Below are 15,029 nucleotides of genomic sequence, written 5' to 3' on the forward strand. Positions count from 1 at the left end.
CCAAGAATTTTACCAGGATATGTCTAAGTGTTAGCATTTTGTTTGGTTTTGTTTTTTAAATTTGTTTTCTGGTTTTTCATGTACCTCTTTTATTTGTAGACTAAGGTAAATTTTCCTAACCTCCTAATCACTTCTTTGCTTATTTTTTTCCTCATTTATTCTCTTTTCCTTGTAATTCTTTTCATTTATATTGATTTTTAGATCAGCCTGTATATGTCTTTAGTCTTTTCTGATAATTTTTTTGCTTATTCTTTTCTTCTGAAATAGGGGAACATTGTATGCTCCTGCCTTCCATTACCTGGCTGTTTTTGTGGTATTTAAAATCCTGCTGACTGCCCTCATTGTCACAACTTTCCTTTTCTGGTAGATATTTGTTTTTTTATTTATAACTAAATCCATGTTTCCTTGAATGCTGTGAAATATGAATCCTTTTGAGGGAAGTTTCAGAAAATATCTTTTTTCCTGTTCACTACAGTAACAATTTCATTGGAAGATGTTTGTAGTGACGCCTCAGTGCAAGCACCTTCTTTTGGACATGGTATCTTCCTCCATATCCTGTGACCTTTCATCATTCTTAGTAGGAATTGTGCTTGTACACATGGGATTTGAGATGGATTCTGCCAAAGACTGTGTTGATTTTGTCCAGATGATTCAGGAATTGACAGAGCAAGAAGGAAGGGGGACATTTAAATTTATTTAAGTTTCACTTGTAGATTAATAAAGACGAAACCAGTGCTGGGGTATCATCGTGGGAAATTTTGCCCCTGTGTACTGAGAGATTGTTTTCTGTGCCTGTTGTGGAGCCAGGAGTTGATTGGGGTTGTGTGGGTGCATGTGTGTAGGGTGTGATGTCATTGCGTATGTGTAATTCCATGCTGCTGCATGCTCCCAGCATGCTGTGCAGCCTTTAGCACTTGGTGTAATTTTGTGGAATCACTGGTTAAGATCCACAGGTACCATCTGACTACCTCATTTTTTTTTTTAACGTTTATTTATTTTTGAGACAGGGAGAGACAGAGCATGACGGGGGAGGGTCAGAGAGAGGGAGACACAGAATCTGAAACAGGCTCCGGGCTCTGAGCTGTCAGCACAGGGGCCCAACGCGGGGCTCGAACTCACGGACCGCGAGATCGTGACCTGAGCCGAAGTCGGCGCTCAACCGACTGAGCCACCCAGGCGCCCCTGACTACCTCATTTTAATAAGAGACTCTTGTTGGATTTTACTGGAGTTTCTTCTCAAAGACCAAACAAACTATTCTTTCACATAGATTCAACTGGCCTGCTTTGGATCTGGTCATGTCCAGGCCACTCCTAGTAGAAGATTCCTCCAAGTTACTGGCATAGGGACTTTTATTTTTCCATGGTTTCCAGTTGTGTTGCAGTGTTTTCTCTGTTGTTATATTTTTATTAGTTATTCCAAAAGGAAATCAACAGGGTGAAGGTAGGAGGAAAGAGAAGAGAGGTAGACACCTAAACTCAAAAGCATTATGTCAACTTTAAGTAACTTGCAAAGGGTAAGATTGTTATCTAGATAAATTTAGAAAAATCTATATCAGAAGTGTCTAGATTTTTGAGTATCTCCCAACTAAACACTGCATTCTCCCTCTTCTTCCCCCCCTTTATGTATTCATATGTGATATATATTTTCTCTTTCTCTCTGTCTATATGTATATATATGTGTATGTGTGTATATATATGTATATATATATATATGGTATTATATATATTGTTTCATATATAGTTAGTATATATGTTATATGTGTACGTAAAACAAATGGAATTTTAAAATATGTTTAATTAAAAGTCCTTTTGTATTCTTTCAGAAACCTCTGAAGTAAGGTATTATATCTTAGAGATCATGATCTAGCTCTTGTAATTCTCATTCATTTCAGTGCCTAATGTGGCCAGCACTGTGCTTAGAAAAGCATGACACTTACACAGCCATTTTATACCCATTTTACAATACAAAAGAAATATCAATGACTTTGAGTTTCAATATTAAATATGTTACACTTTTCCAAACCGTTTTCAATGTAGTTTTGAAATTTTATAATTTTCAGTGAAATTTAAAAAAATAAGGTGCTATAAACTGCACTTATTTATTCAAAAGGTAATTTGCTTTACAAATAAATCCTTGACAAATGGACAAATGACTCTATATTCCCATTTGGGATGAATATCTGCTGTATAGACAGCGGTATGTTTTGGTGACATCAGAGCCCGTCCTCTTGGAGTATGTAGTCACAAATCTAATAATGACAGAAACTGTAAAATTAAAGTTCTGGAAGGGGCGCCTGGGTGGCTCATTCGGTTAGGCGTCCGACTTCAGCTCAGGTCATGACCTTGCCGTTCCTGAGTTTGAGCCCTGCCTTGGGCTCTGTGCTGACAGCTCAGAGCCTGGAACCTGCTTCAGATTCTGTGTCTCCCTCTCTCTCTCTGCCCCTCCCCTGCTCGCACTCTGTCTCTCTCTTTCTCTCCCTCTCTCTCTCTTATAAATAAGTAAACATTAAAAAATTTTTAAAAATATTCTGGTTCATGCTGGGAGGGAGAAATGGTAAAGGGGGCTTTTAGTCAGAGACCTTAGGATAGCTCAGTTCTGAACATAACTATTGCACGGACATTTGAAGCAAGTACAGGTGTTTTCTGGGTGGACAGATGAGAAAGAACATGGGCTGGAGGGAGCCCAGAGAGTCTAGACTCGGGGAGCAGAACCCGCAGAGGTCTTCTGGCTAAGGGGAGCATTGCAGGGTGGGAGCGGAAATGCGTGTATGGGGGCTGGAGGGCACAGGGGTGGGCAGCCCTGTGCCAGATGAGATCGATGGTGCAGCTGGGGACACTTGACATAGGTCTTTCTAAGTTGTGTTCACAGTATGGAAAATCGACCTAAGGGATATTCTACCAAAGTCAGGGTTGGGACGATGCGATCATATCTTCAGTTTGGAAAGATCACAGGGGCATCTTCAAATGTTTCATCCTTTGTGAACTAGAAAAAGGGAAAACCCCATGTATTTTTTGAAGAGGCAAAGAAAGAAAAAGGAAGGTAGTTTTGTCGTCTTTTTTTAAAGCCAGGATAAGTGTGCGTTTTGGAATACATCAGTGCTGTCAGGGACTACTTTTGTCACTGTCTTCTACACTTTATATCGTGCAGAGTGCTGGTTTCCAAGCATGACTGTGTATCAGGATCACCTGAGGAATATAAGAGAGTATTCCCACCCTGGAACTGTTGGCTCCTAATATCTAGAAGCGAGACACCATAATCTCTAATACGCAAAGCAAAACTCTTCTGGGTAATTCTAGCGCTCTAAGTTATTACTAGTCCCCAAACAGGTGTTCGTTCATTCTGCAATTAGGGGAGCACTCAGCCCCATTCTTTTCCCACTAACAAGCAGTAAGCATGCATTCCGTGAATCGGTAATACAAATATTCATTTATTTTTTAACATCTGTTGCTCTTATCACAGGTAGATGGCACAAACCTTCAGGGTTTTACCAATCAACAAGCGGTAGAAGTGTTGCGACACACAGGACCAACTGTGCACCTGACACTAATGAGGAGAGGAACGAAGCAAGAGGCTGAGCTGGTGTCAAGGGAGGATGTCATGAAGGACGCGGTCTTGTCTCCTGGGAGTGCCCGCGGAAGCAAAGGTAGTGCCAGGTTCAGCTGGTTTTCAGTTAGACCCTTATATCCCTTAGATGTTTTTCTAATTCTGAAATTATTTAAAGAATGGTCTTTAGTCTTAACTGTTCACTATGAACCAAGTAAAAAGGGAATTTGATGAAGTTGGGACTAACGAGAACCAGTGATGTGTCCGTTGACTATAAAATGGGCTCTCGATTAAAGCAAATTTCTTTCTTCCCTGTTTATTCAGTCCCCATTTCAGAGTCGGAAACGTGCATCTATCCTTCCGTCCCTGCCTTACTTTTGGGTGTCATTGCCATGTTTTCTTTCCCTTTAGGGGGAACCTTTTCGGCCTGGGCAGTGTATGTATGCAAGCCTCATGTTTCTAAACATCCAGCCTTCCCCTGAAGGAATCTACTTTAATAACACATTTAGAAATGTCTTTTATAAGCTGTTAGTACATGAATATCTCTGAAAATTATGAAATCCCCAGGTAGCTGACTGGTGTTAGAGTTTGTTGGTAGAAGCCAGGCTTTTGGTTTGAAAATGCTGTTTCATTTCTCAAACTGTTGACCATTCCAGTATTTATGCCGTATACTGTTCATTGCAGTACTAGGAAATTGGGAGGTCACAGGAGAACTTCCCTTTAAGTACAGGTGGTTGTTTTGAAAGGTTTACTTACAAAAAAACACTCATTGAGGGGTTCAGATAAATAGAGTGGGATTTGAAAAACGTCATGTGCTTGATTATATCATAGATATAACTACTAAAATATTCTTATCTTTAAGAAAATCATGAAAAAGATGAAGATTCTTCATCTTTGAGTAGAAACACCAGCATATTACCAATTGAAGAAGAAGGTAAACACCTGGAGCCAGGTTATTACGTTCTTTTTTGTTTGTTTGTTTTTTAGAGAAATGATTTTTGCAAATGTGATTAAGTCTTTATGGATATATTGTAAATTACTAAAAAAATCTATCATGAAAGAAAAAGAGATGTTTTTAAGTCTTTATTTGTAGATAGGATTAATTTCTCTAACAGATTAAAATAGTTCATTTATAGCTGGCATATTTTATGGTCATATGTTCTTTCTTACATATTTTTTTAATTAAAAAAATGTTTAATGTTTTTTCATTTTTGAGAGAGAGAGAGAGAGAGAGAGAGAGAGAGAGAGAGAGAGACGAAGATAGCATGAGCCGGGGAAGGGGCAGAAAGAGAGGGAGACACAGAATCCAAAGCAGGCTCCAGACCCTGAGCTGTCAGCACAGAGCCCGACACGGGGCTTGAACCCATGAACTGTGAGATCATGACCTGAGCTGAAGTCAGATGCCTGACTGACTGAGCCACCCAGGCACCCCAGTCTGTCTTACATATTTTTGAAATCAGAGGGCTTTAGGAATCAGTCAGTTATGTACAAGGTTTTGTATCAGTCCCCTTACTTCAGTATAGCCGACATGTTCATATCTTATTGAGCAAGGAATAATAAAATTATGAAGTATTTTTAAAAGAAACATGAAAATCTTCTTTTAAAGCGTAAGCTCTTAGGAATGAAACCGTTCTATTTTGGGAGGCTTTTCCTTGTCAATTTTTCATAAATTCTAAATCTTAATATTGGGGAATTGGTTTGGAAAGGAATTGTATGGAGAAATTATTAAAACTTTCTGAGATTTCTTTCAGTATAAATGTAGACTTCATCGAGCCATTTAAACATTTTTTAGAGCAGCATTGTTTTAATATATAATTATGCCGGAATATTATTGCCATCTTTTTAGTCTGGGAGCTGTGTGCTTTCCTTAGCTGTCAGATTGCTTTAGGCACTTTGGTAACTTACATCTACTGAACAGAGTCCAAGAGTGGTCTTCCTGTTAATAGTTCCTTTGGAGCTTTGTGGTTCTTTAAAGTATCTACTCCATTATTAACAGGTTTTATTTTCTGCTGAAAATTTTGCTTTACTTTTATTATTTTAAAAGAATATTTGTGTTTGCAGTAATATCCTGAGAGTGTGATGTGTAGGATTCATATGTGTTAATTGCACTCTGCCATTTTTATAGAAGTAGGTGAAGAAATTATTTAGGCTAAAGTGAGTATCAAGAGTAGCAGGAAAGAATAAAAAGCTTTTAGAGCATGAAACTTGAGATAGTACATAGGGATGGGTGTGGGGGATCATCTCGAAGGCCCAGACCACGTCTTTGCTTGTGAATGTGCATATGTGTGTGGGAGGATGGGTGGGAGAGGCTCTAGACTTAGAATTAAAAGTCCCAAATTCTTTTTTACACAAACTAGGGAAAAGCTTCTAAATGATTCGAATGCATCTACCCTAGTGCTTATCCTTAGACAACAAACAAACAAAAGAAATTAAATAGACCCATAGATATAGGAAACAACTGTTTGATACAAGAGTGAGGAGAGGTTCAGGAGCAAACAAAATAGGAGACAGGGATTAAAAGGTACACACTTTGGTTATAAAATTAATAAGTCATGGGGATGCATTGTACAGCATAGGGAATACAGTCCGTAATATTGTAATAGCTTTATATGGTGACAGATGATAACTAGGCTTACTGTGGGGGTCATTTTATAATGTATGGAAATATTGAATCACTATGATACACACCTGAAACTAATAGGATATTGTTTGTCAGTTATCTTTTAATAAAAAATAAGGGTAACATATACTGGGTGAAGAGTCAGACTTGCTACAACAGACAGGTTCTGATCGCAGTGTCTCTTTTATAGAATGTTAAAATATGGAGATTTTTGTAGTTTGTCACTAACGTCATTGTGTTGACTATTTCAGGGTATCCATTATTGGCAGCAGAGATGGAAGAAACAGAAGACCCACAACAACAGGAAGCTGCCCTGCTGACGAAGTGGCAAAGGATTATGGGAATTAATTATGAAATAGTGGTAGGTTAGCTTAGCCTCCCTAACTTCCTAACTTGTATTTGAGCAGGAAGTTCATGACAAAAATAAAGATGATCTTCATAAAGAGACCTAGAGAAGTAGCAAATGCCCAGGACTTTTTTTGAAGACCTAAATGCATTGATTCCTGTATTAAAAAATGTAGGTAGGAGAAAGTTGGATAGCAACAAAGGAACTGAGATAAATGGGTTGAAAAATTTAGGACTTGTAATTCACCAATATTTCGACAAAAGGAATTTTTTTTTTGTTTTTTGTTTTTTTGTTTTTTTGTTTTTATTCTTAAGTCTGGGATTTAGAGAAAGGATCAGAATAGAATGACAGAATTTACTTAAAGGTAAAAAAAAAAAATCATCATGATCCATATATAATATTGTAAGAGGATTTTTCCCACTATTCCTTTACATATATATTTTCCTTAAGAGGCTTAATTCTGCATTCTCTTTTCATACCACTTATGCCACAGTGAATGTTTTATGTTTATTAAAAGTTTGCATATCTCATACAGCAATCATGATTTGCTGTCCTGAAAAGAGACTTAATAATTGTGACCCAAATTATCAGTCTTGAGATGTACACCAGCAAATTTCACGGTTTTCAAAAGGAAAAATAAAATACTAGGTTAAGTAGAATTTTTCCTATTGCTTATAATATTCAAACAACTCTAGATTAGAAGAGATCAAAGAACAGATGTCATATAATAGTAACTAGCATTTATTGAGCACTTTGTGCTAAGCGGTGTTCTTAGTGTTTCATTGAATCTTCATGACAATGACAATTTTTTTTTTTTAAACTCAAGATGGTTAACAAATAAGTCCAGCTGTTGTTACTATTCTAATCAAGTCAGGGAAGAATACAATAAGGTCCAGCTTAACTGTGGTTAATTTGGCATGAAAAGAAAGTTGGGAGATTCCTTCTTTGGGCTGGGATTAACATGGCTGGGACAAATAACCAGACTGCACTTCTTCGTGGGTAATTGAATAGTGAAGGGAACCTTTTAAGGAACCACTTGCTCACAGAGGGAAGACCCAGGACCTTGAACTTTTGGCTGCCTTTCATGCGCATTGTCCAGTAATCTGGTAGCACTCCCAGTTATGTGTCAAGGGCAAAGCATGCTGTAAGCAAGAGCTAAGCTATTTATTGGCCTTCATTGAACAAAGACATAGATCTGACTTTAAGTTGTTTGCTACGTGATTATACAGAATAAATGTAGTTATAAGAGGAGTGGTATAGTAGAAAGAAGGATTGATGGACATTAGCCGAGAGGGACCTGGAGAGCTGCTCAGAGGAAGTGACATTTAAATTGGGTTTTAAGGAGTTAGAAGGATTTCATCCAGCAGATTTCAAAATTGGATGATGCAGTTTCTGATAATAGCCCTGCACACATTAGCAAGATTTGAAAGAGATCTTTTTTTAATTAAAAAAAATCTCTTTAATTAAAAAAAAAATTAATCTCAGCCCCTCTATCCCTTAGATTCTTGAACTGTACAATAAAGGGACCGAAGTAGATAATCATTGGTATACCTTCTGATTTTAATATTATAATGATTGGATTCTTTGTGAAAGTGGGTGATTTCCCAACATTCTTCATTATTTAGTGTAATAGTGGGAAATAGGAAGTTCATTCTCCTATTTTAAGCTTTGGTTCACTTTTTTTTTTAAGTTTATTTATTTATTTTGAGGGAGAGAGAGAGTGGGGGAGGAGCAGAGAGAAAGGGAGAGAGAGAATCCCAAGCAGGTTCTGCGCTGTCAGTGCAGAGCCACACGTGGGGCTCGAACTCGTGAATTGCGAGATCATGACCTGAGCTGAAATCAGGAGTCGGATGCTTAACTAACTGAGCCACTCAGGCGCCCCAAGCTTTGATTCACTTTTAAAGACCGTTGTCGGTTGTTGACACAGCATAAGGTCAGGAGTTTGGGCTCCAGGTTCAGACTGCTTCAGGTTCAAAATTCTTTTAGAGCTGTCTGTGTGACTCTGGGAAAGGGACTGTCTCTGAACCTCATTTTCCTAATTTGGGAAACAAGGATAGACATTGGCATTCTTTATGAGAGGCCTATGAGATAATCTGTGCAATGGGTCAACCCGGTCCCTCGGACATAGTTTAAATGCTAGGTATGTGTCTTTTCTATACTATTGTTGGAGCTCAGGCATTTGATTTTATCTGTGGTAGTTTAGACGACCCTCCATCTGTTACCAGCATCTCTAGGCACTGCAGAGTATCTTGGGTGCTTGCACCTGCCTCCTCCTTCGGGGTTTGTGTTGGTTCCTAGAGCTGACAGATAATCAATAATCTGTCAAAGCTCCAAAGCTTTGCAGCCCTACAATAAGATTTTTGAAGCTTTTGTGAGAAAGTTGACTGTTTTGGGGTGAACATAAAATATATACATGAGGGAAAAAAAACAAATGAAAAAAGTGCTAGATTCATGATGATTTTCTCCTTTCAGGTGGCCCACGTGATCAAGTTCAGTGAGAGCAGTGGGTTGGGGATAAGTCTGGAAGCAACAGTGGGACATCACTTTATCCGATCTGTTCTACCAGAAGGTCCTGTTGGACACAGTGGGAAGCTTTTCAGTGGAGATGAGCTATTGGAAGTAAAGAGCTATTCCATTCCTTTATCCCCTTAAGTAAACTTCTGAAAAGGCTGCAGGGGGGCTTAATATGTAATAATAGTATGCATAATAAGTAAGTTCTTATTTTAAATTTCCCCTCCAAAGGGTACTTGAGAAAAATAATGCGAGTAAAAACCCACCAAAAGTAGAAATTTCAAATCTGTACGTACATTGATCTTCACACATAATTCCATGCTGGGTATTTTTTGGTTTGTTTTAGTCCAGAGAACCATAAACACTTTCTTTTTTAAAAATGTTAAACATCTTTTCATTTTTTAGACTAGATAATACATGTACATGTTTCAGAGTCACAAAAAACGTAAAGATGGGCAGTGAACAATCCAGCCAGTTCTCATTACCCTTTATTAAGTAACTACTGTTATATCTGGTACTGTGCCGTCTTCCAGATATATTTAAGGAATAACTAAGAAAATTTGAATATATTCTTTCCCCCGGCTTTGAAAAGCATACTGGCACGCTGTATGTACTGTTTTCCCTTGTAATTTATTGCTCAATGATATGAAATGTCACTTTGTAAAATAATCTCCTCCTTATCCCTTCATCCCTGGGTATTTTTTTCATTACTTCTCCCTTTCCCAGCTACTACACTGGCACATGAAATGTGGGTGGAAGATAGTGATTATCTTCCGACACAACTGTAAATTGCATGTGAGTTGTTTTAAGTCAACTATGTAGGTGACTGTAGTTCCGAGCACAGTAGAACGATGGTAATCACTGGAGTAAAATCCCTATTTACTTAATAAAAGATTGATTTCAAAGGAGTATTCATGTTATGAAATGTTCCCTCTTGAGCAACTTCTCTTTTTGCACAGGTGAATGGCATAACTTTGCTTGGGGAGAATCACCAAGATGTGGTGAATATTTTGAAAGAATTGCCCATAGAAGTGACAATGGTGTGCTGTCGACGGACTGTACCGCCCACCCCCCAGTCAGAATTGGATAGCCTGGACTTATGTGATATTGAACTGGCAGAAAAGGTATTAGATCTGAGACTACTCGGAATCAATAATGGGAAGCCTAAATGGCGTCTAAAATTTTTTAAGCCTTTCTTCTTTCATTTGGTATTTGAATTTGAATTTTGCATAATCTGCAGTCTAGTCAAATCTCATTTAAGGTATAATGAGACATGATGTTAGGATTTGATTTACATCAGACTGCAGGAATCGGTTACAGTGGAGTAATTCTGAAAACTTTGAAGAATGTAATATTCATATGAGTAGAACAGGGTAAATAAGGAACATAATTCTAGATTGTAGAGACACCAGTCTGGCACCGGGCATATCCGTATACATTTTAATGTGGTATAAAGGGGATTATTACAATAAAGCAGGTAGGCAGATTTGCATCCATGGTCCTAGCATGTGCAGTAATTAATAGCAAAGGTAGTAGATCAACTAGAATTTCATCATCAAAAATATGCCTTTCCTGAATTTGTTATGTTCATACAGATAAACAAAATTGAATTAATTTAGGTTCACTTTAATATATTTTTACTGAAAGAAGCTAACATTCTGTATTCCTATTTCTGTGCCAAATGCTTTATAAATGTTACCTCCTCTAATCCTCAAAACTTTTATCAAATGGGTAACTCTGAAGTCCAGCTTAAGAATATTGCTCAAGGCAACACAGTAAGAAATCATAGACCCCATCTTTAAGCCAGGCCAGTCTGACTTCACATCTTGTCTTACTGTGCGTGCTAATTTATTAGTGAAATAATCACATGCACAAGTCACAAAATTTTAGAACCTTTGTTTGCCGAGAGTACAAAACTTTTACGTACAGCCGTTTCCGCTCCAATTGTTGTTATTTATCATAAGAATTCCTTTTCTTTAATATCAAAATAGATCTACATTTTGTTTCTGACTGTAGAGGTGATTCAGACACTTGATGAAAAAAAGTGAAAACCGCCCACAGTCCTGCTGCTGAGATGTAACCATTGTGTATTTTTATAGGTGATCTTTGAACCATACATTTTTAATGCCTGTTCCAAGTTAGGTATTTCTTCCTCTGTAACAACTTTCAGTAGTGACTGCCTTAATTTGCAAAGGTTCCATGGTAAGCTGTTGCTACCCTTATTTGTGGGTGTTTTATTCTGGGCAGATGCGGGGCCTCTCCCTTTCCCTTGTAGTGTTGGTTATGTGTCTGCTAAAACTAGTGCCTCTGAAATAAGAGCTGCCCGGTCTGTTACGCAGCCGCACGTAGATCTGGGCGAGTTCACCGGGTCCTCGGAGACAGAGGATCCTGCGCTGGTGATGACCGACGTGGGTCAGAATGCGGAGGAGGTTCAAGGACCTTTGGCCATGTGGGAGGCTGATGTTCAGCATATCGAGCTGGAGAAAGGAAACAAAGGACTTGGGTTTAGCATCTTAGATTATCAGGTAAATATATCCTGTTTTTAACAATTTTTGTAAAAAAAACGATACAATACTAAAGGTATATTGTGGATAATAGAAAAATCAGTTAATATTTTAGTTTTGAAAGACATTTCCTTGTTTCTAGCAAATCTTTCCAAATGATGATATATAGGATTCATTTATCATGAAGGGTTCTTTTAACATTGAATTCATTGAGCTCTTCTAGATTTCAGCCTTGAGAATTGGAAGAGCTTACAAAATACATTTTAGGACTATCCTAGAAATAGAGTTTTTTTTTGTTTTGTTTTTGTTTTTGTTATTTGGGGAGCATGTCTAAATTATTCTTATCCCCGTGCTCATAATTGATAGTTCATATTTTAGTGGTAAGACTGAAAGTGTTAAATACTTATTTCTTTTGTCTGTAGTGAATGACTGAGTTCTAACTGGATATGGATTCCTGTCATTTGACTAAATGACTAAATTTATGAATAAGCTTACATTGGTCAAGTGTGGCCTCCACCCTTACCCTGCATTGTGTTCTGTGCTGAGTAACTGAGGAAATGCTTATGCCGGGTGCGAGAGCACAGCTGTTGCTTCTCATTAATGAATACTGAACCGGAGAGCCACCTCTGAGGATTCATGGGAGTTGTGTTCCTTCATGGGGCTTGATTGCAGAGCCTTGTTGCTGTGTATCTGAACGCTGCATCGTCACATACTACTGTACGGACTCTTTCTAGATGTCTTCATTTCAAGAAGGCAGGCCTGACCGTCATTTGGTACACTCCACAGCAGTAGCATCCTACTTAACAAACGCTGTTAATAATCCTGTATCTGATGTCTGGCCTCAAAAGCCTGTTATAAAATTGGGCAGCTTATCGAAAATTCAAATTACAAGTTTAAAGGGATCTGTACAGTGATGAGGTCTCCTCAGGAACAGCTTGGTACTTGAGGATGCCGTCCTTCAGGGGGAACTCCTTCTGCACTCTGCAAAACGGAGACAACCTTTACCTCACTCATTCCTCAGAAGTGGTGCTTGAAATTCTTTTTTGAGACATTTGAAATGAGTACCCATCCATTACAATTCAGAGTGACCAATCTATAAAAACTCCCACACCACCACCACCACCACCGCCCCCCCCCATGTAAAAAGGAGCTACCTTATTTTTTTTTCCCCCTCATTTTGTCAGGATCCCATTGATCCAGCGAGCACTGTGATTGTAATTCGTTCTTTGGTGCCTGGGGGCGTTGCCGAAAAGGACGGTCGACTTCTTCCTGGAGATCGACTCATGTTTGTCAATGATGTTACCTTGGAAAACAGCAGTCTTGAGGAAGCTGTGCAGGCACTGAAGGGTGCGCCATCAGGAACTGTGAGAATTGGAGTAGCCAAGCCTTTACCTGTAAGAATTCATGTTTTACTGCTTTTTAAAAATTTGTAAACAAAATGGCTTTCAGGCTTACTGTTAGCTTCAGAAGGTGTTCTCGTGAATGAATCGTGACATGTGGTAATTTTGACCAAGATGGTTATTGGCTCTGTGAGTATAAAGATTTAATTTTGAGTAATATTTTTTTTAAAAAGTAAAGAAAACTGACAATTCAGAAATAAATTTGTAACTTTAAAATTATAGTTTTGTAGTTCACTTTTGATCTGTTTTTTTATTGGGTAGTAAGGTCACGATGAGTATCAAATGAGTATTTTCAAAGAAATATGCCTTAAAACATCTATACCAATGTAGTGGGGTATTAGAGAAATTAATAGCATTAACAACTGACAGTGGAATCTTTAATTATAGTGGAATAAAGTAGGATCCCTGTCAGTGTGGTTTAAGGTCCTGCATTCTGTTGATTTCAACACATTTCTTGTCTAATTACTGCAGAGCAAGAAATTGAACTTTTCACAGTAGGTTCATCAGCTTCTGGCTCTCCTCCTGGGAGGGAATAGCCCTCCTGTTATTAATTAGTACAGTATTAAAAACAACTAATCAGTTCATGCTACATAACGTCAGTATGTTTATTAGGTATAATGATTACAACATAGCACTTATCACTGAATTGCAAATAAATATTAGAGACGTTCTCAATATTTGGAGGGCTTTTTCTGTGTATAAATCTATTTTAAGTGAAAGGGCAAATACACCTTTCTTAAAACACAAACACAGAGGTGTATTTGCCTAAACATCAGATAACAATTTGCTGACTTTATGAAAGCATTTGTTCAAATAGTAAGCTTTATTAATATATTTGCAATGTTAATTAAATTTTTCATGCCTCACTTTGTATTACAAAGTGAACTTTGTCAGCCTATGAAAATATATTTATGAAAACAGAGAAAAGGAGGCAAGTTCTGCATATGTTATTAATACAGGGTGATGTGGGCAAGGCAATCTGAAGATTTTAGCCTATTTTATTTGAGATTGAAATAAAAATGTTAGGTTTTCTGTCAGTGTGATCAGTTACAATATCCTTATATTGGGTCTATAATATAAGCAGATTGTCTACAGAGAGAATTTTTGTGTGTTTTTTTAAACCATGCTCAATTGAGAGGCTTCACTGTAGAGTTCACTCACATTCCTTGTCAAGTAAATCACATGCTTTATCATCATGTTCTAGTAAAGGATGACAACTAGAAGTTGATCCTTCTTTTTAATGTTCTTTTTTTTTTCATGCAGCTTCCTTTATATCTTAACACCTAAAAAGTGCCTTACTTATTTTTATGTTAAGAAGTCATTGTGTAGCCAGAATATTTGGCAGATAAAAATGGCCAGAAGATTACTATAATATAAAAAATTATTGATTTGGATGATCTTTTATAAGAAGAGTGAAAACGTTAGAAGGGATTCTCACTTAACAGTTGATGTGTTGGTATTAGAAGAAATATCCTTGTTGTATTTAACAAATCAAAACATTAAATATGAATATTTATCATTTGAAAACTTTCCCATTTTTTTTCCTCTTCTCTTCTGACTGTTCTTCTCCTATCCCCCTCCCCTGCTTTCCTTCTTTCCTCCTTGCTGTTCTCTCTTATCCTCATCCTCAAACACTGAGCCTCATTCTCCCTGCAGCTTTCACCAGAAGAAGGTTATGTTTCTGCTAAGGAAGATTCCTTTCTCTACTCGCCACACTCCTGCAAGGAGGAAGGGCTGGCTGACAAAGCCCTCTTCAGGGCTGACTTGGCTCTGGTTAGTGGCCACAACTTATCAAGCTTTCTTTCAGAAATCTTATGAGTCTTATATTTTGCCTTTCAAAATATCCTAAAATCTTACTCTACTCATTATTCATTATGTTTTGGAAAAGTAAACATTTTAATTTCAACTGCAGTGGTTCTCATAGTTCAGAAATCATGTGTGAAAGCTATTTGTTGGATTTGGGGAGGGAATTCAGTTGGCAATGCATTCTGACAACTGGTAGAATTAATCTTCACGTCATACCAAAAGTTGTTGAAACACCCGATTGTTTTAATTTCATACTTGGGCCATTTCTAGGCATTTATGTAACTGTCTTTAGTATTCA

The 15,029-nt window shown here is 37.7% G+C and overlaps 1 protein-coding gene across 12 annotated transcripts in view; it reads left to right on the forward strand.

Annotated features, from left to right (window-relative positions):
* The window catches only part of MPDZ (multiple PDZ domain crumbs cell polarity complex component), a 169,630-nt gene that overhangs the window by 73,457 nt on the left and 81,144 nt on the right, over positions 1-15,029 (forward strand). For 6 of the 12 annotated variants that reach the window (XM_058695337.1, XM_058695343.1, XM_058695346.1 and 3 more), the window contains exons 11-18: positions 3,461-3,644; positions 4,407-4,496; positions 6,416-6,525; positions 8,983-9,129; positions 9,981-10,145; positions 11,361-11,546; positions 12,710-12,919; positions 14,582-14,698. In XM_058695337.1, coding sequence (XP_058551320.1) covers positions 3,461-3,644; positions 4,407-4,496; positions 6,416-6,525; positions 8,983-9,129; positions 9,981-10,145; positions 11,361-11,546; positions 12,710-12,919; positions 14,582-14,698 — 1,209 coding nt within the window. The remainder of the gene's footprint in view (positions 1-3,460; positions 3,645-4,406; positions 4,497-6,415; positions 6,526-8,982; positions 9,130-9,980; positions 10,146-11,360; positions 11,547-12,709; positions 12,920-14,581; positions 14,699-15,029) is intronic. The other 6 variants (XM_058695338.1, XM_058695340.1, XM_058695347.1 and 3 more) reach the window with 3 other exon arrangements.

The sequence above is a fragment of the Neofelis nebulosa genome, chromosome 12 (assembly GCF_028018385.1).
Source record: "Neofelis nebulosa isolate mNeoNeb1 chromosome 12, mNeoNeb1.pri, whole genome shotgun sequence".
In the NCBI taxonomy this organism is placed as follows: Eukaryota; Metazoa; Chordata; class Mammalia; order Carnivora; family Felidae; genus Neofelis; species Neofelis nebulosa.